Source organism: Oncorhynchus masou, chromosome 31 (assembly GCF_036934945.1).
Source record: "Oncorhynchus masou masou isolate Uvic2021 chromosome 31, UVic_Omas_1.1, whole genome shotgun sequence".
Classification (NCBI taxonomy): Eukaryota; Metazoa; Chordata; class Actinopteri; order Salmoniformes; family Salmonidae; genus Oncorhynchus; species Oncorhynchus masou.
The window spans coordinates 47,295,427-47,321,383 of NC_088242.1; the positions used below are offsets into that span (position 1 = coordinate 47,295,427).

At 43.8% G+C, this 25,957-nt stretch overlaps 1 protein-coding gene across 2 annotated transcripts in view; it reads right to left on the reverse strand.

Moving 5' to 3' along the window:
* Positions 1-9,497: 9,497 nt before the first annotated feature.
* Positions 9,498-25,957, reverse strand: part of LOC135524028 (zinc finger protein aebp2-like) — a 56,648-nt gene continuing 40,188 nt past the window's right edge. For both annotated transcript variants that reach the window (XM_064951155.1, XM_064951154.1), the window contains exons 6-9: positions 25,538-25,605; positions 13,511-13,624; positions 11,209-11,238; positions 9,498-11,107 (exon numbers count right to left, since the gene is read on the reverse strand). In XM_064951155.1, coding sequence (XP_064807227.1) covers positions 11,101-11,107; positions 11,209-11,238; positions 13,511-13,624; positions 25,538-25,605 — 219 coding nt within the window. In that variant the 3' untranslated portion in view covers positions 9,498-11,100. The remainder of the gene's footprint in view (positions 11,108-11,208; positions 11,239-13,510; positions 13,625-25,537; positions 25,606-25,957) is intronic.

The window sequence follows — 25,957 nt, forward strand, 5'->3', positions numbered from 1 at the left end:
TTTGTACAGTATGCTTCGCCGTAAAGCATTTTTGAAATCTGACAACGTGGTTGGATTCACAAGAAGTTAATCTTTAAACCTATGTAAAATAGTATCTTTTCTGTGTTTTTATAATGAGTATTTCTGTATTTGAATTTGACGCTCTGCAATCTCACTGGATGTTGGCCAGGTGGGACGCTAGCATCCCACATACCCTAGAGAGGTTAACTTCTTTGGGGTTGGGGGCAGTATAGGGAAGTTTGGATGATTTTGGATAGAAAACACTCTGAAGATTCTAAAACTGTTTGAATGATGTCTGTGAGTATAATGGAACTCATATGGCAGGCAAAAACCTGAGACAAAATCCAACCAGGAAGTGGGAAATCTGAGGTTTGTAGTTTTTGAACTCAGCCCCTATCGAATACACAGTACATTTTGCACTTCCTGAGGCTTCCACTAGATGTCAACAGTCTTTGGAAACTTGTTTGATGCTTCTACTATAAAGGAGGGGGGAATGAGAGGGGAATGAGTCAGAGGTCTGCCAGCAGCCACAAGCTCAATCTTGCGCGCTCACGTAGCTGCGTTCCGCTTCATTTCTGAAGACAAAGGAATTCTCCGGTTGGAACATGATTGAAGATTTATGTTAAAAACATCCTAAAGATCCTAAAGATGAGAAAGATGGCGGAACAGAGGGGAAGGGAGAGTTGGCAAGAGACGATGGGGGATCTCCACTAACCAAAGATAAATGTATGGATTTTCTTATATCAAATTAACAGCTATACAGAAAGACTTGTGTGAAGGCCAAATTACAGAGGAGGAACTTCTTGATGCAATTAAAGCCTTTAAGTCTGGGAAAAGTCCAGGACATTAGAACACTATGAAACATCTGGGAAATCACGCCTGGTATTCATAGCTGACTTTGAAAAGGCTTTTGAAAAAGTATGACTGGATATATTTAGATATTTTGATGAATTGTTTTATTTTACCTTAATTTAACCATGCAGGCCAGTTGAGAAAAAGTTCTCATTGACAACTGCGACCTGGCCAAGATAAAGCAAAGCAGTGTGACAAACACAGAGTTACACATGGGATAAACAAACGTACAGTCAATAACACAATAGAAAAATCTATATACAGTGTGTGCAAATGTACATCGTTTGACATGTTTCTACGTACTGTAATGGAACTGTTTTTTACTTTTTTTCTGAAACTAGTGAACGCGCTTCATGAATGTGGATTACTGGACTGAACGCGTTATCAAAAGGAGCTATTTTGACATAAACGATGAGCATTGTCGAACAAAACAAACATTTATTTTGGGACTGGGATTCCTGGAGGTGCATTCTGATGAAGATCAAAGGTAAGTGAATATTTATAATGCTATTCTGACTGTTGACTCCACAACGTGGCGGATATGTGTATGGGCTCTGTACTCAGATTATAGCATGGTGTGCTTTTTCGGTAAAGTATTTTTGAAATCTGAGACAGTGGTTGCATTAAGGAGAAGTTTATCTATAATTCCGTGCATAATAGTTGTATCTTATCAATGTTTATTATTAATATTTCTGTGAATTGATGTGGCTCTCTGCAAAATCATCTGTTAGCCAGCCTGCCGGCTTAGTGGAGTCTGCCACTAGCACAGTCAGCTCAGCTTGAGACCATGTCTGTGCCTCGACCTAGGTTGGGCAAAACTAAACATTGTGGTGTTCACCTTAGCAATCTCATTAGAATAAAGACCTCCTCCATTCCTGCCATTATTGAAAGAGATCATGTTACCTCACATCTCAAAATAGGGCTACTTAATGTTAGATCCCTCACTTCAAAGGCATTTATAGTCAATGAACTAATCACTGATCATAATCTTGATGTGATTGGCCTGACTGAAACATGGCTTAAGCCTGACGAATTTACTGTGTTAAATGAGGCCTCACCTCCTGGTTACACTAGTGACCATATCCCCCGTGCATTCCGCAAAGGCAGAGGTGTTGCTGAAATTTACGATAGCAAATTTCAATTTACCCCAAAAAATAGACATTTTCATCTTTTGAGCTTCTAGTCATGAAATCTATGCAGGGTGAGCAGATCAAGTAATTGGGCGTCACTCTAAAGCGGAAAGGTGGAATAAACGAGTCAGGAGTAGGTTCTTGATTGAACACAGTTCTCTATTGAGGGCATTTGGTCAACAAACACTCCAACATAAATCAATGAAAATCTCTCAAGGAAAAAACATACATCTTCTCCAGATCAAACAGGATCACAATACGATTATCTTTAAACTACAACAAAAGTCACGGGATTGTCACCGTCTTAATGGTTCTTCATGGCTCCTCTGTCTCGGTGGCCATCTTCCAGAGATCGTTTTTCCCCCTTCTCTGCTGGTTCCATACTCTCTCTTATAGGGGAAGGAGAATATGTCATTAGTACCGTCAGCTGTGCTTAATTGCCTCTGGTTATCTTGTCTCCCAGGACCACTATTGTTTTCACTATATATTTGACCTCTTGTGGATGTCATTCGAAAAACATAATGTTAACTTTCACTGCTATGCGGATGACACACAGCTGTACATTTTAATGAAACATGGTGAAGCCCCAAAATTGCCCTCGCTAGAAGCCTGTGTTTCAGACATAAGGAAGTGGATGGCTGCAAACGTTCTACTTTTAAACTCTGACAAAACAGAGATGCTTGTTCTAGGTCCCAAGAAACAAAGAGATCTTCTGTTGAATCGTGTACAGTCGTCTCAAATAAAACTGTGAAGGACCTCTGCGTTACTCTGGACCCTGATTACTCTGGACCCTCTCTTTTGACGAACATATCAAGACTGTTTCAAGGACAGCTTTTTTCCAATCTAAGTAACATTGCAAAAATCAGAAACTTTCTTTCCAAAAATGCAGAAAAATTAATCCATGCTTTTGTTACTTCTAGGTTGGACAACTGCAATGCTAGTAGAGCTACACAGATAAAGCACTAAATAAACTTCAGTTAGTGCTGAACAAGGCTGCTAGAATCCTGACTAGAGCCCAAAAAATGTATCATATTACTCCAGTGCTAGCCTCCCTACATTGGCTTCCTGTTAAGGCAAGGTCTGATTTCAAGGTTTTACTGCTAACCTATAAAGCATTACATGGGCTTGCTCCAATCTATCTTTCCAATTTGGTCCTGCCGTACATACCTACATGTACGCTACGGTCACAAGACGCAGGCCTCCTAATTGTCCCTAGAATTTCTAAGCAAACAGCTGGAGGCAGGGCTTTCTCCTATAGAGCTCCATTTTTATGGAATGGTCTGCCTACCCATGTGAGAGCCGCAGATTTAATCTCAACCTTTAAGTCTTTACTGTAGACTCATCTCTTCAGTGGGTCATATGATTGAGTGTAGTCTGGCCCAGGAGTGTGAAGGTGAAAGGAAAGGCTCTGGAACAACGAACCGCCCTTGTTGTCTCTGCCTGGCCGGTTCCCCTCTCTCCACTGGGATTCTCTGCCTCAACCCGATTACAGGGGCTGAGTCAGTGGCTTAGTGGTGCTCTTCCAATGACATGCCCGGCTATGGAACCCTGACCTGTTCACCCGACGTGCTATCTGTCCCAGACTTGCTGTTTTCAACTCTCTAGAGACAGCAGGAGCGGTAGAGATACTCTTAATGATCGGGTATGAAAAGCCAACTGACTCTTGAGGTGCTGACTTGTTGCACTCTTGACAACTACTGTGATTATTAGTGTTTGACCATGCTGGTCATTTATGAACATTTGAACATCTTAGCCATGTTCTGTTATAATCTCCACCCGGCACAGCCAGAAGAGGACTGGCCACCCCTCAAAACCTGGTTCCTCTCTAGGTTTCTTCCTAGGCTTTGGCCTTTCCAGGGAGGTTTTCCTAGCCACCGTGCTTCTACACCTGCATTGCTTGCTGTTTGGGGTTTTAGTCTGGGTTTCTGTACAGCACTTTGAGAAATCAGCTGATATAAGAAGGGCTATATAAATAAATGTGTTCTCTACACCTGCAGTTATTAGCTTCATTCACCTGAAGAAACAAAACATTTTCTCATCATGGCTTTTCTGTTAAGTGCTACTGGGCTGGGCTGCTGACTGTCAAAGGGTTGTGTGTACAGGTGCAATACAGGTATTGTCGCAGAAAAATAATGGATTTGAACGTTTAGTCCACAAAGTTGCTTGATCGGTGGTCAGGTATTAGCTGGTCGAAATGAGACTACATTAAAATTGGAATACTGTTAATATAACTGTGTGTTAGTGCAGTTTTTCAGTGAATTTCTGTAAATCACAAAGCTCATCTGCATTTCCTGCGACACAGGAATCTCTCAGCAACAAAAGGTTAATCAAGTTAAGATCTTACTGTACAATGACCACTGCTGAGCAGCTAGTACACACACACACTAGCTATAGTCTAATCGTCTAGTCTTGTTTGGCATGCATCCTGAGTCCGAGGTACATCTCTACGGGGACCTTCCATCAACTTCTTATGGCTGCAGGGGCACTACTGAGTAGCTTGGATGAAAGGTGCCCAGAGGAAACAGCCTGCTCCTCAGTCTCATTTGCTAATATTTGCATAACACTCTGAAGTTTCTGAAACTGTTTGAATGATGTCTGTGAGTATAACAGAACTCATATGGCAGGCAAAAACCTGAGAAGGAATTCAAACAGGAAGTGAGAAATCTGGAGAGGTATATCTATAATTCCATGTGTATATGCTAAATATTCCCTACATTTATGATGAGAATTTCTGTTGAATCGATGTGGCTATGCAAAATCACTGGATGTTTTTGGAACTAGTGAATGTAACACGCCAATGCAAACTCAGATTTTTTTATATAAATATGACCTTTATCAAACACAACATACATGTATTGTGTGTTTGAGTGTCATCTGATGAAGATGATCAAAGGCTAGTGATTAATTTTATCTCGAGTTGTGCTTTTTTTCCCTCTCTCTCTCTCTGGCTGGTAAAATTGGCTGTGTATTTTAGGGAGTTGTTGGTGACCTAACATAATCGTTTGTGGTGCTTTCCCCGTAAATCCTATTTGAAATCGGACACTGTGGTTGGATTAACAACCAGACAACCTTGAAAACGATATAAGATACATATCGTATGTTTGAGGAATTTTAATTATGATAAATCCTGCTCTTTTGAATATGGCGCCCTGCCCTTTCATACCTTAAGGGAACATTTTGACTATTGCCATATGGCTAGTGAGAATGTCCATCTTGCAAAGGTCCGTTACTAGACATCCGAAATCGTTTCTAAAATTCGCAGACGGCGTCGGGCCGGATCTTCCAGGAAGTCAAACGAACTCTCTCGGACATTCGGTTTCCGTTTTATAAAATATTCAAATTTTGGTCATTTTTCCGCTGTTCCGGCAACTCCCACAAGAGGGCAAATGGAATCATATTGCAAATGTACAAAACATCATGAATCACGACGTGGCCTTATCTCCTAAACGGAAAAGACTTTGAAGACGAAATTTGGTGAGCATAGGTTTGGCATAATGGGCAGTTGGCCCCGAAAAAGATGGCGTCTAGGCCTCAACGGTTTTTGACTTATGGCCATTTTTCTGGGTTTAAAGGTCCAAAATGAAAATAGAGCAATAATTTTTCCGCTCCACGTCAAAGTAAAGGAACCTACGGTGTCAATAAAAAAAGAACCAGCCATTTATCTACCGTCATTTAAGAGAAATCGTACAATGTCAAATTGGTGATGTTCAAAAATAGGTGTGTTTTTTTTACAGTTACAGATCCAGTTGCAGCGTGTTCATATCATACAAATCTTTTTAGTGTGCTTCAGAGATCTGTGAGATTTCTGTGATTTTCTGAAATAACACACACTTACTAAACCCTCCGTAAATAAGTCAGTAAAGACTTAAAACTCAATTCTATAATCGCCTACCCCAAGGAGGATATGTGTTCACTCTCAGCTTCCTGTGTAAACCGGAAGTGCCTTAAAATGGTGTCATAGGTGTAATTTCGAAGGGTTAAAAAGGTCAGATCTTTTCAAAACTTCATGTGTGTGATTAGGCAACCCTCATGACCTGTAAGTCAGTCATTTCTCCCAACAGATGTCAAAGAAAAGCTCTCTCTCACACACACACACACACACACACACACACACACACACACACACACACACACACACACACACACACACACACACACACACACACACACACACACACACAGCAAGGATGGAGTGACAAAGTGCGGTGCTTAAAGACACACAGAGCCTGCAATGGCATTTCCATATTCTCAAGGCTTTGCCGAGTTCAACGAGATGCCTCGCTTGACCGTAGCTCACTCTGAGTGCAGCGACCGTGAAAAAAGTAGGCCCAAAATGAAGCCTGGCCCTAAATGTAATTTGCTTTTGGGTGACAGTGTGAGAAGCACAATTTGACCTCAGGAACGTTCCTGAGGTTCTCCCAATCCGTGCAAGCCTAACCTTGACAGTTAAAAGGTGTTTACATCAAACAGTTTTCAATGACTTCTCTCCCCATAGGAATACATTGCCTGCACCCCTAAATTCAATCTGAAGCCTATGTGGGTTATGAATGTCGTATGAACCTGTCTTCGATGACAATCCATCAGGCCACTATGAGGTCTACCTGTGTTGATTCTAAGCTTCCTGGAGAAACCGGAAGTGGTTATAATCACCCTAAAAGTGTTTTTCCATACCCAACCAGCAGTTTGTGATAAATAGTGCATTCAACCCTGTGTAAATCGGTCAGTTCTTAAACGTAAACACTTAAAACTCAGGATTCTGTAAAGGCATACCCCAATCAGGATATGAGTTTACTTATAGCTTAAATGGTGTCATAGTGGCTGTTAAAAAGGGTTAAAAAGGTTAGATCTTTTCAAAACTTCATATGTGCGATTAGGAAACCCCCATGAACTGTAAATCAGTCCTTTCTCCCATAAAATGTCCAAGAAAAAAATCACACACACACACACACACACACACACACACATACAGCTAGGACAGAGGGACACAGTGTGGTGCGTAGAGACAGACAATGTCTGCAATCGTTACCTTTGTTCGAGCTAAAAAAGAACCGTCAGACCTAGAGTTCTGAAACCTGTTCTAGAGCTCAGGTCGATAGTGCGTGGTGAGTTACTTGGCTCTAGAAGGTTCTCGGACCGAGAAACAGCCTCATACATTTGCAATGACTTCAATTCATTTTGACCATTACGAAAATGACGACATTTAGAAAAGTCTCAGAAACGCAAGACTAGGTGTATTGAAACCGGCCCGGCCCAGAGAGACGGACCCCAACGTTTCTGTCCGATAGCTCATTCAAGGACCCCAGGCATGGAAAAAAGTGGATTTTCAGCACTAATTAAGGTCTTGCTCGGGCACCGGAGGACCTATCAAGCCGAAACTCGGGATTCGGGGTCTCCTCACATAGGCCCACACATAATGTCAGAACTTGGACCCGCAGCTAGAACATAACTATGTGTTTTACGTTTTTATTATGTTTTAAACTGAAAGTGCTGTGAATTATGGGCCTGCTCTGAAATATGTGATAGTTGGCTTCTAAATGAGTTGGAAAAGTGGGTTTGGTGTCAGATGGTTTCAGTTTGGTGTCAGAATGACATCTAATTGACTGATGGACACTGACTTGCTAGTTGACTTTTGTACATTTGCAATATGTTTAAACGGAGAGGGACCATCACCAAAATGGCATTCTGAAATCAACACTACAAATGGCATCACCATAGTCTCCAGACTGTGCCGAGTTCAACGAGACTCCCCGCTTGACCGTAACTCGCTCTGAGTGCAGCAACAGTGAAAAAAAGCATGCACAAAATGAGGCCTGGCCCTAAATTTCAGGGGCTTTTGAGGGACAGCGGCGGAACTGTTAGGTTTAGATGGACAATTCAACCACAGGAATGTTCCTGAGGTCCTCCCGATCTGTGCAAGCCTAACATTGACCGTGTGGCATTAACCCTTAACAGTAAATCAGTTTTTTTTATCTCACCGATGACAATGACTTCTCTCCCCATCGGAATACATTGCCTGCTCCTCTAAAGTCAATCTGAAGCCTATGTGAGTTATGAATGCCTTTATGAACTTGTCTTCGATGACAGTCTATCAGGCCACTATGAGGTCTACCTGTGTCGATTCTAAACTTCCTGAAGCAACCGGAAGCGGTTAAAATCACCCTAAAAGTGTTTTTCCATACCCAACCTTCAGTTTGATAGAAATAGTGCATTCAACCCTGTGGAAATCAGTCAGTTCTTAACGTAAAGACTTAAAACTCAGGATTCTGTAAAGGCATACCCCAATGAGGATATGTCTTTACTGTTAGCTTCCTGTGCCAACCGGAGGTGCCATAATTGGTGTCAGAGGGGCTGTTTCGAAGGATTAAAAAAGTCAGATCTTTCCAAAACTTCATATGTGCGATTAGGCAACCCTCATGAACTGTAAATCAGTCATGTCTCCCATAAAATTTCCAAGAAAAACGAAATCACACACACACGGCTTGGAAGTAGGGACACATTTAGGTGCGTAGAGACAGACAGTGTCTGCAATAGTTGACTTTGTTCAAACTATTAAAGAACCGTCAGACCTAGAGTTCTGAATCTTTAGAAACCTGTTCTTGACCCCAGGTCGATAGTGCGTGGTGGGTTATGTGGCTCTAGATGGTTCTCAGACCGAGAAACAGCCTCGTACATTTACAATAACTTCAACTCATTTTTACATCACGATAATGCCGACATTTAGAAATGTCCCAGAATCGCAAGACTAGGTGCATTGCGACCGCCTCGGCCCATATAGACCGACCCCAACGTTTCTGTCCGATAGCTCATTCAAGGACCCCGTAGCAAGTCAAGGAAAAACGTGGATTTTCAGCACCAATTAATTAAGATCTTGCTCGGGCACCAGACCTATCGAGCCGCAACTTGGGATTCGGGGTCGCCTCAGACCTGCAGCTAGAACGTAACTATGTGTTTTATGGTTTGAACAGAAGGCGGTGTGAATTTTGGGCCAGCTCTGAAGTATGTGATAGTTGGCTTCTAAACGAGCTGGATAAAGTGGGTGTGGTGTCAAAATGATATCTAATTGACTGATGGACGATGACTTGCTGGTGACTTTTGCCCATTTGCAATATGTATAAACAGTGAGGTACCATCACCAAATGGACATGATGAAATCAACACAACGAGTGATGGAGAGGAACCACTATCACTGCCCGGCCATCCCGAGTTCATCAGGCCAGTTAATTTAGCATTTCTGCAGGATTTTTGAGCATGTCAAATTCGTGATGGTACGTGGCAAATGGACATAACATCCTGATTTGGCATTTTCAAATCTTTCATATTGCATTTGGACATTTCTTATGGCATTTGACTTCACTGACTTCGGACTATGACTTCCTATGAAATCATATTGCAAATGGACAAAACATATGCATTATGCACAAGTAAAAAAATAGGAACACTGTGGACAATTTTCAGCAAGTTGCAACCAAGAAATACAGAAATAAACACTTTTCCAAAAACAAGGTCTAAATCATGTTTGATGCACTCTGTAAGTGATTTTTTTTTTGCAGTACTGTTTATTCGAGATGATATGGACACTGGACAATTTTCAGCAAGTTGCAACATTGAAATACAGATAGAAACACTTTTCCATGAACAAGGTCTAAATCATGTTTGATTTACCCCGGATGTAAAATTGTTTGCAGTACTGTGTGTTTGTTTGTGTGTCTACCCAACAAGGCTTTTCCTAGAAAGGAACAGCCAGCCATGACAGCGGTGTCCTTAAAATATCAAACCATGATGTTCCCAAGAAGAAGACACAGAAATTATTTTAAATCCTAAATAAATTCTGAACTATATTTCACTATGTGATCATTCTCTTCCTACCACACACACACACAGCAATAGTTAGCTGTTCAACAAGATCCTTTTACCTTTGTCTTTGTTTTATTGGTGATGTATTCCACTTTCAACATACAGAGTGAAATGTAAGTTCACAAGTCCTCATATTGAATGTTGAACTGTATACATAGTCTATAATGATAACACAAATGTATTACCATACTCATGAATTAACCATGCCTTGGGGTTCAGGAGTTCTAGTTAACACTAATGTAGTTAGTGGTCACAGGTGCTAGAAGGTTAGAGGTCATGCTTCAATGTACACGTTTGTATCGATCGGTTTCAACTAGTTACCACAGCCACAAAGTCAAAATAGGCTATATCGTAAAACTTAATGAAAACAAAAATTGGGTTTAAGGTTAGGGTTGGGTATAAGGGTAGCAGTGTGGTTATGGTTAAGGTTAGGTTTAAAATCAAATTGTAAGGAGATAAATTGTAGAAATGGCCAGGGTTTATGACTTTGTGGCAACTAGTGAAGATAGACACTATCAAATTGTTGACAACAGCAAGAGAGCCCAAGAATAAGCACTGTCATGCAATAATGGGTTGCCCATACAAGTCATCATTACCATTATCCCCATTTTATCTTAATCTTTATCTTAGTATTATCTTAATTTTAATCATCGGAGACAACATGAACATTATATGGATTGATGATTTAATTTGACATAATTTCAACAATAATAGGTTACAAAAAGAGCTTTCACATTGAAACAATAATTACACATTATGCTTAAAAATAAAAAAATCACAATAAACTACAGTATTTCATGGTATAAAAATAACAAATCTGCAAAAAATATTTACAAGATGAACAATGTCTACAAAAAATGCTGTATGTTACTTTCTACACAATTAAACTATTTCTTTACGCAGTTGTGTATAACAACCAAACCATAGTTTTAGTAGTACACTTAAAATCATTTATACATGTTTTTCTTTTCAAGTTTAGCACTTAATATAAAACATTCATTACCTTTTAAAGAACAGAACCATTTTAAATGGTTAACCCACTTTCACTGCAGACTGATGCAGTGGTGGGTTTAAAAATACAGAGGAAAGAGGAAACATTCTCTACTCTACCCAAAAAAAGGATGTAACATCTCTCCTCTGTCCAGGGTCCCTTCTGCTAGTCTCCTCCTTTCAAGGAACGACAGACGTAGAGGCTCCCATATACACCCACATCCTAAGAACAGGAGTTCTTCCCTTCTGTAGTCCTCTGTCCACAGAAGACTCCTTACAGACTGCAAATAAGGAAAAAGATGTGAGATTGTAGATACGACCTCACCAGTAGTTCAGACTGTAGGGACAATTAAAGGATCAGCTCTTGACATGTAATGCTTACCTTCGCTTCAGCTGCTTCTGTGGTAACGCTCTGAGGAGACATAACAGAGCGTATGTGAAGACATTTACATTTTAGTCATTTTGCAGACACTCATATCCAGAGCGACTTAGTGCATACATTTTCATACTGGACCCCTGTGGGAATCGAACCAACAACGGCGGTTTTGCAAGTACCATGCTCTACCAAGTGAGCCATACAGGGGAGGTTGTGTGTGTGTGTTTGTCAGATAGTATGAATGTGCCTGATAAAGACAGTCAGACGACGATGAGTGGGGTAAACTGGATTATAAAGTCCTTTACGTCCATTGGCCGGAAGTCTTATTTTTCTGTTGCGCCATCATGCAAAGTTAAAATCATCAGTACCTGCCCCCACTCTCCCTAAAATTGCTGGGACAGGACTGGAGCCGTGCCTCTGTTGCGTGCCATAATATCTCCTAATTTATGGCCGTTTTGTTATTTTAGGCACATTGTTTCAGTAATAATTTTCAGTCTTTTATGGCAGGTCATAAACCTAACCTTATTTTCCATTACCTTGCCGTGGCTATGGAAGTATGCCGCAATGAAGGATAGCCCTGCCCTGCACAGTGCTGCAGAAATCTTAATATAATGGATACTATGAGGGGGATTCAAGCTGCTAGCCTGGTCACTGAGGAGGCTATAGTGCCTTCAGGTCTTAGCCAAAGCCACTTGACATGCATTATCATGGTGAACCTTGCCCTTAGTTCTGGCAGTGTGCTTATACCTCACCTCATATTCCTCTCCAGCTTTCACTGCAGCCAATAGCATTGGAGAAGGCTGGGACAGCAATTATGAGCATAGGACACCTGCCTCTTCACATACACAGAGAACACACATCTCACATGGGAAATGGCAGTTTCATAACCACTTCTTTTTTTGGGCTTGACATCATTTTGTTCCTGGTGAGTGGTGTGAATGTGAAGAGGCTCAGTGTTTCTTCGCGGCCTGGATTTCTAGAGGGGAAGTCAAGGGTTGGCGCCACCTGGTGGGTAGCAGTAACGTGCAGAGATGGCACAGATCACAGACAGGGGCCTCTCTATGGCCACTCAGAGCTTATGGTATTAAGGCACTACATAGCCAAAAGTAGTACGCTTGTTGAACATCTCATTCCAAAATCCTGTGCATTAATATGGAGTTGATCCCCCCCCCATTGCTGCTATAACAGCCATTTTTCTGGTAAGGCTTTCCACTAGATGGAATATTGCTGCAGGGACTTGCTTCCATTCAGCCACACGAGTATTATTGGGGTCAGGCACTGACGTTGGGCGATTAGACCTGGCTGGCAGTCGGTGTTCCAATTCATCCCAAATGTGTTCTATGGGGTTGAGGTCAAGGCTCTGGGCAGGCCAGTCAAGTTCTTCCACAACGATCTCGAAAAAAAAAATTCTGTATAGACCTCGCTTGGTGCACGGGGGCATTGTCATGCTGAAACCAGTGGAGGTTGCTGAGCGGAGGACGGCTCATAATAATGACCTGAATGGAGTAAATGGAATAGTATCAAACAAATCAAAGACGTGGTTTCTATGTGGTTGACACCAGTCCATTCCAGCCATTATGAGCTACAGGCTCAAACAGGAAAAAGCCTTCCCCAGATAGTGAAGCGTAGTTCATGACTCCAGAGAATGCGTTTCCACTGCTCCAGAGTCCAATGGCGCTGAGATTTACACCACTCCAGCTGACGCTTGGCATTGCGCATGGTGATCTTAGGCTTGTGTACGGCTGCTCGGCTATGGAAACCAATTTCATGATGCTCCCGACGAACAGTTCTTGTGTTGGCGTTGCTTCCAGAGGCAGTTTGGAACTCTGTAGTGCATGTTGCAACGGAGGACAGACGATTTTTATGCGCTGTTCGCTTCAGCACTCGCGGTCCCGTTCTGTGAGCTTGTGTGTCCTACCATTTTGCGGTTGAGCCGTTGTTGCTCTTAGATGTTTCCACTTCACAATAACAGCCCTGACAGTTGACCGGAACAGCTCTAGCAGGGCAGAGATTAAACAAACTGACTTGTTGGAAAGTTGGCATCCGATGACGGTGCCCTGTTGAAAGTCACTGAGCTCTTACGTACGGGCCATTCTACTGACAATGTTTGTCTATGGAGATTGAATGGCTGTGTGTTCGATTTTATACACCTGTCAGCAAAGGGTGTGGCTGAAATAGCCGAATCCACTCAATTGGAGGGGAGTCCACATGCTTTTGGCCATGTAGTGTACTTTATTTTGGGGGCATCCAGATTTTCTTGTGATCACAACTTATTGACCAACGCACGCACGCACGCACGCACACTGACCTGTAGATGTTGGGGTCTAGTAGCATAGCGGTGTCTTGTGGTAGCTGGGATAAGTGAACCACTTTTGTCTTCAGCTGACAACGCTCCGTCTCGTTCACCCACACATCAGGCAGGCTGCAGGACGACACACAAACACAGAGGGAGAGAGACACAGAACATGTGGTTAGAGCATGGGCTTTGTTAGAACATGTGGTCGGAGAAAAAGAGAGAGAGGGGAGAAGGGGTGATAGATGGTAAAAAGGTAAGAGGAGAATGAGAAAGATGGCGGAACAGAGGGGAAGGGAGAGTTGGCAAGAGACGATGGGGGATCTCCACTAACCAAAGATAAATGTATGGATTTTCTTATATCAAATTAACAGCTATACAGAAAGACTTGTGTGAAGGCCAAATTACAGAGGAGGAACTTCTTGATGCAATTAAAGCCTTTAAGTCTGGGAAAAGTCCAGGACATTAGAACACTATGAAACATCTGGGAAATCACGCCTGGTATTCATAGCTGACTTTGAAAAGGCTTTTGAAAAAGTATGACTGGATATATTTAGATATTTTGATGAATTGTTTTATTTTACCTTAATTTAACCATGCAGGCCAGTTGAGAAAAAGTTCTCATTGACAACTGCGACCTGGCCAAGATAAATCAAAGCAGTGTGACAAACACAGAGTTACACATGGGATAAACAAACGTACAGTCAATAACACAATAGAAAAATCTATATACAGTGTGTGCAAATGTAGTAAGATTAGGGAGGTAAGGCAATGAATAGGCCATAGTGGCGAAAAAATTACAATTTAGCAATTAAACACTGAAGTGAGAGATGTGCAGAAGTGTAATGTGTATGTAGAGATACTGGGGTTCAAAGGATAAAAAATAAATAACAACATGGGGATGAGGTAGTTGGATGGGCTATTTACAGATAAGACTCCAGCTTCAGTGATTTTTGCAATTTGTTCCAGTCATTGGCAGCAGAGAACTGGAAGGAAAGGTGGCCAAACGAGGAGTTGGCTTTGGGGATGGTTAGTGAAATATACCTCCTGGAGCGCGTGCTACCGGTGGGTGCTGCTGTGGTGTCCAGTGTTCTGAGATAAGGCAGGGCTTTACCTAGCGAAGACTGAGAGATGACCTGGAACCAGTGGGTTTGGCGATGAATATGAAGCGAGGGCCAGCCAGCAAGAGCATACAGGTCACAGTGGTGGGTAGTATATGGGGCTTTGGTGACAAAACGGATGGCACTGTGATGGACTGCATCCAATTTATTGAATAGTGTATTGGAGGCTATTTTGTAAATGACATCGCCAAATTCAAGTATCGGTAGGATAGTCAGTTTTACAAGGGTGTGTTTGGCAGCATGAGTGAAGGACGTTTTGTTGCAAAATAGGATGCAGATTCTAGATTACATTTTGGATTGGAGATGCTTAATCTGAGTCTGGAAGGAGGGTTTACAGTCGAACCAGACACCTAGGTAGTGCCTTGCGAAAGTATTCGGCCCCCTTGAACTTTGCGACCTTTTGCCACATTTCAGGCTTCAAACATAAAGATATAAAAATGTATTTTTTTGTGAAGAATCAACAACAAGTGGGACACAATCATGAAGTGGAACGACATTTATTGGATATTTCAAACTTTAACAAATCAAAAACTGAAAAATTGGGCGTGCAAAATTATTCAGCCCCTTTACTTTCAGTGCAGCAAACTCTCTCCAGAAGTTCAGTGAGGATCTCTGAATGATCCAATGTTGACCTAAATGACTAATGATGATAAATACAATCCACCTGTGTGTAATCAAGTCTCCGTATAAATGCACCTGCACTGTGATAGTCTCAGAGGTCCGTTAAGAGCATCATGAAGAACAAGGAACATACCAGGCAGGTCCGAGATACTGTTGTGAAGAAGTTTAAAGCCAGATTTGGATACAAAAAGATTTCCCAAGCTTTAAACATCCCAAGGAGCACTGTGCAAGCGATAATATTGAAATGGAAGGAGTATCAGACCACTGCAAATCTACCAAGACCTGGCCGTCCCTCTAAACTTTCAGCTCATACAAGGAGAAGACTGATCAGAAATGCAGCCAAGAGGCCCATGATCACTCTGGATGAACTGCAGAGATCTACAGCTGAGGTGGGAGACTCTGTCCATAGGACAACAATCAGTCGTATATTGCACAAATCTGGCCTTTATGGAAAAGTGGCAAGAAGAAAGCCATTTCTTAAAGATATCCATAAAAAGTGTTGTTTAAAGTTTGCCACAAGCCACCTGGGAGACACACCAAACATGTGGAAGAAGGTGCTCTGGTCAGATGAAACCAAAATTGAACTTTTTGGCAACAATGCAAAACGTTATGTTTGGCGTAAAAGCAACACAGCTCTTCACCGTGAAACACATCATCCCCACTGTCAAACATGGTGGTGGCAGCATCATGGTTTGGGCCTGCTTTTCTTCAGCAGGGACAGGGAAGATGGTTAAAATTGATGGGAAGATGGATGGAGCCAAATACAGTACCATTCTGGAAGAAAACCTGATGGAGTCTGCAAAAGACCTGAGACTGGGACGGAGATTTGTCTTCCAACAAGATAATGATCCAAAACATAAAGCAAAATCTACAATGGAATGGTTCAAAAATAAACATATCCAGGTGTTAGAATGGCCAAGTCAAAGTCCAGACCTGAATCCAATCGAGAATCTGTGGAAAGAACTGAAAACTGCTGTTCACAAATGCTCTCCATCCAACCTCACTGAGCTCGAGCTGTTTTGCAAGGAGGAATGGGAAAAAATTTCAGTCTCTCGATGTGCAAAACTGATAGACATACCCCAAGCGACTTACAGCTGTAATCGCAGCAAAAGGTGGCGCTACAAAGGATTAACTTAAGGGGGCTGAATAATTTTGCACGCCCAATTTTTCAGTTTTTGATTTGTTAAAAAAGTTTGAAATATCCAAAAAATGTCGTTCCACTTCATGATTGTGTCCCACTTGTTGTTGATTCTTCACAAAAAAATACAGTTTTATATCTTTATGTTTGAAGCCAGAAATGTGGCAAAAGGTCTGTTACGCACGCCTCTATGAAGAGGGAACGCAACACCCTGCTACAACTAAACTCTCCGTGAAGTGAAAAAGGTATGGACTGTAGGTGCAAGAAAGAATGACAACAGGCAGAATGTGGTACCGTTTACCAGGACTTTATTCCTTCACATGGTAATATGGGGAAAAGGGGCTGGACGGAACCAAAGCAAAGAAAGTAAAACTCAAAGCCCCCCCTCTCCTATCTTACCTGCCTACCCACTACTTACCTAATTTAGCACCACCTGCTGCCCTAACCAAAATAAAAGGGGGTGGTTCGCCCAGGTCTTACCTAGTGTGCCTAGACAGCGAATATGCTACGGGTATATGTATGCCCGCGGGCCTCTTGCCTAAGCACTCCCTAGGTGACTTCCCCTTCCCCCATGGGAACAAATGAAACAGAATATTAAACAATTTCACAAAAAAACTAAGAAACAAAGGACATCAAATAAGCTCTATCTGAGCAACAAAATCACAAAACATACCAACTCTCAGCCTAGCAAAATCTCTCTAGCAAAATCTCTCTAATGACCTCCCAGCAAATCTCTCTCGCAAAATCTCTCTAGCAAAATCTCTGCAATGACCTCCCAGAAAAATCTCACTATAATGACCTCCCAGCAAATCTCTCTCTCTCCTGAAAAGAACACTGGCATTTATATAGCTTCAGAATGAATGGGTAATTGGAGACTGCGTCTTGACGAGGGGGCGGGGTCAGCTCTCCAATTAGACATGGAGTCGACCAATCAGCTGCTTGAGGGATTTCAGGAAGCCATTTCCTGAAATAAAACACATGCAAATACAAACTACAACACATAAACTGGGAAACGTAACAAGGTCGCAAAGTTGAAGGGGGCCGAATACTTTTGCAAGGCACTGTATTTGTAGTTGTCCACATATTCTAAGTCAGAACCGTCCAGAGTAGTGATGCTAGACAGGCGGGTGGGTGCGGGCAGCGATCGGTTGAAGAGCATGCATTTAGTTTTACTTGCATTTAAGAGCAGTTGGAGGCCACGGAAGGAGTGTTTTATGGCATTGAAGCTCATCTGGAGGTTTGTTAACACCGTGTCCAAAGGAGGGCCAGAATTACACAGAACGGTGCCGTCTGCATAGAGGTGGATCAGAGAATCACCAGCAGCAAGAACGACATCATTGATGTATACAGAGAAAAGAGTCAGCCCGAGAATTGAATCCTATGGCACCCCCATAGAGACTGCCAGAGGTCCGGACAACAGAGGCCCTCCGATTTGACAAACTGAACTCTCTGAGAAGTAGTAGGTGAACCAGGCGAGGCAGTCATCTGAGAAACCAAGGCTGTTGAGTCTGCCGATAAGAATGTGGTGATTGACAGAGTCAAAAGCCAGGTTGCTGAAGACGGCTGCAAAGTAGTCTTTTAATGATGGCGGTTATGATATTGTTTAGTACTTTGAGCGTGGCATGTCCACCTCGGAAACCAGAATGCATAGTGGAGAAGGTACGGTGGGATTCAAAATGGTCGGTGATCTGTTTGTTAACTTGGCTTTCGAAAACTTTAGAAAGGCAGGGCAGGACGGAAATAGATCTGTAACAGTTTGGGTCTAGAGTGTCTCCCCCTTTGAAGAGGGGGATGAACGCGACAGCTTTCCAATCTTTAGGGATCTCAGACGATACGAAAGAGAGGTTGAACAGGCTCGTAAGAGAGGTTGCAACAATTGCAGTGGATAGTTTTAGAAAGAGAGGGTCCAGGTTGTCTAGCCGAACTGATTTGTAGGGGTCCTTATTTTGCAGCTCTTTTAGAATTTCTGAACATCAGCTATCTGGATTTGGTTGAAGGAGAAATGGGGGAGACTTTGGCAAGTTGCTGTGGGGGGTACAGAGCTGGTGACCGGTGTAGGGGTAGCCAGGTGGAAGCTCGGCCAGCCGTAGAAAAATGCTTATTGAAATTCTTGATTATTGTGGATTTATCGGTGGTGACAGTGTTTCCTAGCCTCAGTGCAGTGGGAAGCTGGGAGGAGGTACTCTGGGCGGCAGGGTAGCCTAGTGGTTAGAGCGCTGGACTAGTAACCGGAAGGTTGCGAGTTCAAACCCCCGAGCTGACAAGGTACAAATCTGTCATTCTGCCCCTGAACAGGCAGTTAACCCACTGTTCTTTATTAAAGATGTTCAACCATAAGCATGCTGCATTTTGGTCCTCCTCTCCTTCCCAGGAAGAAAACCGTTACAGAACCACCCACCACAACAGGACCAAGCGGCGTGGTAACGGGCAGCAGCAACAGCGGCCAAAGACACAGGACTCTTGGACTTGGGAGGAAATCCTCGACGGGAGAGGACCCTGGGCTAAACCAGGGGAGTGTAGCTGCCCCAAGGTGCTGCATGAGAAGCGGTAACAGGAGCAGCTCAAAGAGGAATGGACATGGGAGGACGAATTGGACGGTGAAGGACCCTAGGCAGAGCCAGGAGAATATCGCCGCCCCAAAGAGGAGCTGGAGGCAGCGAAGGCGGAGAGGCGCTGGTATGAGGAGACAACACGGCGGTGGGGATGGAAGCCCGAGAGTCAGCCCCCAACATTTCTTGGGCGGAGGCACACAGGGAGTATGGCGAAGACAAGTAGGAGACCTGCGCCAACTTCCTGTGCTTACCGGGGGGTGAGAGAGACCGGGCAGGCACCGTGTTATGCTGAGGAGAGCACGGTGTCGCCAGTGCAGGTACATAGCCCGGTGCGGTACATGCCAGCTCCTCGTATCGGCCGGGCGAGAGTGGGCATCGAGCCAAGTGCTATGAAGTCGGCTCTACGCATCTGGTCTCCAGTGCGTCTCCTTGGGCCGGCGTACATGGCACCAACCTTGCGCATGGTTTCCCCGGTTCGCCTGCACAGCCCAGTGCGGGCTATTCCACCTTGCCGCACTGGCAGGCAAGGTTGGGCAGGCTCGGTGCTCAAGACATCCAGTGCGCCTGCACGGTCCGGTCTATCCAGTACCACCTCCACGCATCAGCCCTCCGGTGGCAGCTCCCCGCACTCGCCCTGAGGTGCGTGTCCTCGGCCCATACCACCAGTGCCAGCACCACGCACCAGGCCTACAGTGCCCTTCGCCTGTCCAGCGCTGCCAGAGCCTTCCTCCCCTCCAGCGCTAGTAGAGTCTCCCGCCTGTCCAGAGCCGCCAGTCTGTCCAGAGCCGCCAGTCAGCCAGGATCTTCCAGAGCCGCCAGTCAGCCAGGATCTTCCAGAGCCGCCAGTCAGCCAGGATCTTCCAGAGCCGCCAGTCAGCCAGGATCCTCCAGAGCCGCCAGTCAAGCAGGATCCGCCAGAGCCACCAGTCAGCCAAGAGCCGCCAGTCAGCCAAGATCCGCCAGTCAGCCAGGATCCGCCAGAGCCGCCAGTCAGCCAGGATCTGCCAGAGCCGCCAGTCAGCCAGGATCCTCCTGAGCCGCCAGTCAGCCAGGATCCGCCAGAGCCGCCAGTCAGTCAGGATCCGCCAGAGCCGCCAGTCAGCCAGGATCCGCCAGAGCCGCCAGTCAAGCAGGATCCGCCAGAGCCGCCAGTCAGCCAGGATCCGCCAGAGCCGCCAGTCAGCCAGGATCCGCCAGTCAGCCAGGTTCCGCCAGAGCCGCCAGTCAGCCAGGTTCCGCCAGAGCCGCCAGTCAGCCAGGATCCGCCAGAGCCGCCAGTCAGTCAGGATCCGCCAGAGCCGCCAGTCAGCCAGGATCCGCCAGAGGCGCCATTTGTTGGGGTTACTAGGCCAAGGTCGGCGACGAGGGTCTCCACTCAAGGGACGCGGAGAAAGCGGACTAAGACTATGTTGGAGTGGGGTCCACGTCAGACGCGCACCCAGACCCTCCCCTATGGGTTTAGTTGTGCCTTTGTATTCTGTGTTTTCTTTATTATTTTGGTTAGGCCAGGGTGTGACATGGGTGATTTTTGTGTTTCGTTTTGTCTAGGGGTTTATTAGATTCATGGGGTTGTGTTCAGTGTAGTTGTCTAGGTGAGTCTATGGTTGCCTAGAGTGGTTCTCAATATGGGAACCATATTTAGGCAGCCATATTTTTGGGGTATTTTGTGGGTGGTTGTTTCCTGTCTCTGTGTTTTGCACCAGTTAGGACTGTTTCGGTTTTTCCACGTTTTCTTATTTTGTATATGTATATTGTTCACGTTATCATCTTTATTAAAGATGTTCAACCATAACCATGCTGCATTTTGGTCCTCCTCTCCTTCCCAGGAAGAACACTGTTACACAACCAATTGTGCTATTATGTGTTTTTTTCTCATTATTTGTAACTTATTTTGTACATAACGTTTCTGCAACCTTATCTTACGGCAAACAAGAGCTTCTGGATATCAGGACAGCAATCATTTACCACGGATTAGACACATGTTTTTTCTTCAAACAGCAGGACGCACAGGACACAAGTTCAAACCCCCGAGCTGACAAGGTACAAATCTGTCGTTCTGCCCCTGAACAGGCAGTTAACCCACTGTTCCTAGGCCGTCATTGAAAATAAGAATTTGTTCTTAACTGACTTGCCTAGTTAAACTGTTTTGCTATCAGAGACTGGAACATGTTCCAGGATTTTCTGATGGCATTGAGGAGTACAACATATCAGTCACAAGGCTTTATCAATAAGTGCGTGCATCGAGGACGTTGTCTTTAAAAAAAGGAAGCATGTTGTTTTGTGTTCCGTGCGTGTCTGGGTGATTCCTTGAACAATAAAAGACTGAGTTTTCACAAAATGTAATCCATAGAAGGGTCCTTTTGAGGAATATGAATATCTGTAAAATGAGTATGAACATTTAAAAATATAAACATGAATATTGAAAATATATATATTTTTAGATTAAGCACATGGTACTGTATGTACCGATGAATCGGAATGGACGATTAATTAGGGCCGATTTCAAGTTTACATATTTAATCTTTATTTAACTAGGCAAGTCAGTTAAGAACACATTCTTATTTTCAATGACAGCCTAGGAACAGTGGGTTAACTGCCTTGTTCAGGAGCAGGATGACAGATTTTTACCTTGTCAGCTCAGGGATTCAATCTTGCAACCTTACGGTTAACTAGTCCAACGCTCGAACTACCTGCCTCACGAGGAGCCCGCCTGTTACGCGAATGCAGTAAGAAGCCAAGGTAAGTTGCTATCTAGAATTAAACTTAATCAATCATAATCACTAGTTATAACTACACATGGTTGATGATATTACTAGTTTATCTAGCGTGTCCTGCGTTGCATCAAATCGATGCAGTGAGCATTCACAAAAAAAGGACCGTCGTTGCTCCAACGTGTACCTAACCATAAACATCAATGCCTTTCTTTAAATCAATACACAGAAGTACATATTTTTAAACCTGCATATTTAGCTAAAATAAATCCAGGTTAGCAGGCAATATTAACCAGGTGAAATTGTGTCACTTCTCTTGCCTTTATTGCACGCAGAGTCAGGGTATATGCAACAGTTTGGGCCACCTGGCTCATTGCAAACTAATTTCCCAGATTTTTACATAATTATGACATAACATTGAAGGTTGTGCAATGTAACAGGGATATTTAGACTGATGGATGCCACCCATCAGATAAAATACGGAACGGTTCCGTATTTCACTGAAAGAATAAATGTTTTGTTTTCGAGATGATAGTTTCCGGATTCGACCATATTAATGACCTAAGTTTCGTATTTCTGTGTGTTATTATGTTATAATTAATTCTATGATTTGATAGAGCAGTCTGACTGAGCGATGGTGGACACCAACAGAATCATAAGCATTCATTCAAACAGCACTTTCGTGCGTTTTGCCAGCAGCTCTGCTGTTTATGAATTCAAGCCTATCAACTCCCGAGATTAGGCTGGTGTAACGATGTGATGTGAAATGGCTAGGTAGTTAGCGGGGTGCGCGCTAATAGCATTTCAAACATCACTCTCTCTGAGACTTGGAGTAGTTGTTCCCCTTGCTCTGTTCCCCTTGCTCGAGGGTGGCTGTTGTCGATGTGTTCCTGGTTCGAGCCCAGGTAGGAGCGAGGAGAGGGACGGAAGCAATACTGTTACACTGGCAATACTAAAGTGCCTATAAGAACATCCAATAGTCAAAGGTATATGAAATTCAAATGGTATAGAGAGAAGTAGTCCTATAATTCCTATAATAACTACAACCTAAAACTGGGAATATTGAAGACTCATGTTAAAATGAACCACCAGCTTTCATATGTGCTCATGTTCTGAGCAAGAAACTTAAACATTAGCTTTCTTACATGGCACATATTGCACTTTTACTTTCTTCTCCAACACTTTGTTTTTGCATTATTTAAACCAAATTGAACATTTGAGGCTAAATTGATTTTATTGATGTATTATATTAAGTTAAAATAAGTGTTCATTCAGTATTGTTGTAATTGTCATTATTACAAATACGGTACCGGCTTTTTTTGTCCTCCAATAATCGGTATCGGCGTTGAAAAATCATAATCTGTCGACCTCTAGTACATACCCCAACCAGAAGCCATGGATTACAGGCAATATTCGCACTGAGCTAAAGGGTAGCGCCACCGCTTTCAAGGTGCGGGACTCGGAAGCTTAAAACCCGGAAGCTTAAAAGAAATCCTGCTATGCCCTCCGACGAACCATCAAACAGGGCTAAGATTGAATCGTACGACACCGGCTCCGACGCTCGTCTTATGTGACAGGGCTTGCAAACTATTACAGACTACAAAGGGAAGCACAGCCGCGAGCCGCCCAGTGACACAAGCCTACCAGACGATCTAAATCACTTCTATGCTCGCTTCGAGGCAAGCAACATTGAGGCATGCATGAGAGCATCAGCTGTTCCGGATGACTGTGATCAAACTCTCCATAGCCGACGTGCTCCGGGCATGTGCTGACCAACTGGCAAGTATCTTCACTGACATTTTCAACATGCCCCTGATTGAGTCGGTAATACCAACATGTTTCAAGCAGACCACCATAGTCCCTGTGCCCATGAACATGAAGGCAACCTGCCTGAATGACTACAGACGTCCGTCATGGCTATGAAGTGCTTTGAAAGGCTTGTAATGGCTCACATTATCCCAGAAATCCACTCCAATTTGCATACCGTCCAAACAGATCCACAGATGATACAATCTCAAGTGCACTCCACACTGCCCTTTCCCATCTGGACAAAAGGAACACCTATGTGAGAATACTATTCATTGACTAGCATTCTACACCACAGTACACTCAAAGCTCATCATTAAGCTAAGGATCCTGGGACTAAACATCTCCATCTGCAACTGGATCCTGGACTTCCTGACAGGCCGCCCCCAGGTGGTGAGGGTAGGTAGCAACACATATGTTCACCCATGACTGCATGGCCAGGCACGACTCCAACACCATCATTAAGTTTGCAGACGACACAACAGTGGTAGGCCTGATCACCGACAACGACGAGACAGTCTTCAGGGAGGAGGTCAGAGACCTGGCCGGGTGGTGCCAGAACAAAAAACTATCCCTCAACGTAACCAAGACTAAGGAGATGATTGTGGACTACAGGAAAAGGAGGACTGAGCACGCCCCCATTCTCATTGACGGGGCTGTAATGGAGCAGGTTGAGAGCTTCCAGTTCCTTTGTGTCCACATCACCAACAAACTAGAATGGTCCAAACACACCAAGAGAGTCGTGAAGAGGGCACAACAAAACATATTCCCCCTCAGGAGACTGAAAAGATTTGTCATGGGTCCTCAGATACTCAAAAGGTTCTACAGCTGCACCATCGAGAGCATCCTGACTGGTTGCATCACTGCCTGGTATTGCAACTGCAAGTCACTACAGAGGGTAGTGCGAACGGTCTAGTACATCACTGGGGCCAAGCTTCCTGCCATCCAGGAGCTCTATACCAGGCGGTGTCAGAGGAAGGCCCTAAAAATGGTCAAATACTCGAGCCACCCTAGTCACTGTTCTCTCTGCTGTTCTGTTCTCTCCGGTACCGGAGCACCAAGTCTAGGTTCAAGAGGCTTCTAAATAGCTTCTACCCCCAAGCCATAAGACTCTTGATCAAATGACTACCCAGACTATTTGCTTTGCCCCCCCACGCACAACCTCTCCCGCTCTTTTACACCGCTGCTACTCTCTGTCATCTCTATCATCTATGCAGTCACTTTAAAAACTCTACCTTCATGTACATATTACCTCAACTAACCGGTTCCCCCGCACATTGACTCTGTACCAGTACCCCCCTGTTTATAGTCTCACTATTGTTATTTTACTGCTGTTCTTTAATTACTTGTTACTTTTATTTCTTATTCATATCTGTTTTTTTTCTTCTGCATTGTTGGTTAGAGGCTCGTAAGTAAGCATTTCACTGTTGTATTCGGGCGCAAGTGACTAATAAAATCTGATTTGAAACAAACATGAAGTCAAACTTTTCCCTGAAAGCGACACGAACACACAAACACATTAACACTGTCCCCTACAAATCCAGTGAGGGTACATTACTCCAGGTGAGTAATAGATCCACTCACACTCCCAGAATGGACTGAAGATTATGCCGATCTAATATGCCCACCCTCTCTCACTTCTACCCCATCAGTAAAAGTCTCAGTAAGTGATATCTCCTCCCTCTCAACTCTCCTCTATAGAAAGACCGATAGAGAGCCGCACAAATGTGTCGGAGGAAACACCGTACACCTGGCGACCTGGTTAGCGTGCACTGCGCCCGGCACAGGAGTCGCTAGTGCGCGATGAGACAAGGATATCCCTGCCTAGTATGGAGGAGGATGGAAAAGACATGCATAAAAACATCAGCAACAGATACAAACACACAAACAAACACCATCGCCTGCCCATCAATTTCCTATGTTGCTTTATTGTGAATTTTTCTGATTTATTAAATGTGATGTTTTTATGGATCCCTCGAAAACAGACAGGGCTGTTGCTAAGTGACCTATCCTGGTTACAAAGACAAATTGAATAGACCATAATACTCCCTTCAGAGTCAATTAGGGTGTCCAAGATAGTCCATACTACTTACATGTCCTCTGGAGTCCAGTGGAGCAGCACCTTTACCTTCCCAGAGCCCTCTTTCCTCCTGGCTATCACCTGGTGAATGGAGAAGATGAGTCAGGAATGCTGTAATATTCATTAGATGATTAAAGTAATACCAAAACACAACACTGGTGGAGCAAAATGTTGACTGAGATAAATGACATTCAGCAGAGCTGGGGCACAGTGGAGAAAATGAGCAAAGACAGACGGAAGTCGAAAGTTTAATAGTTTGATAGGGATGAATGAGTGAAGTGAAGACATAACAGTTATATTTTGGAATGGAATCTCTTCTACATGCCCCTTTCTGTGATGTACAGTACAGTAAGAAGCACATGGTATTCCACAATCGAGACAGACAGAAGCCAGAGATCTTGGAATATCTCAGGTTCCATTCCAGGGCAGATGC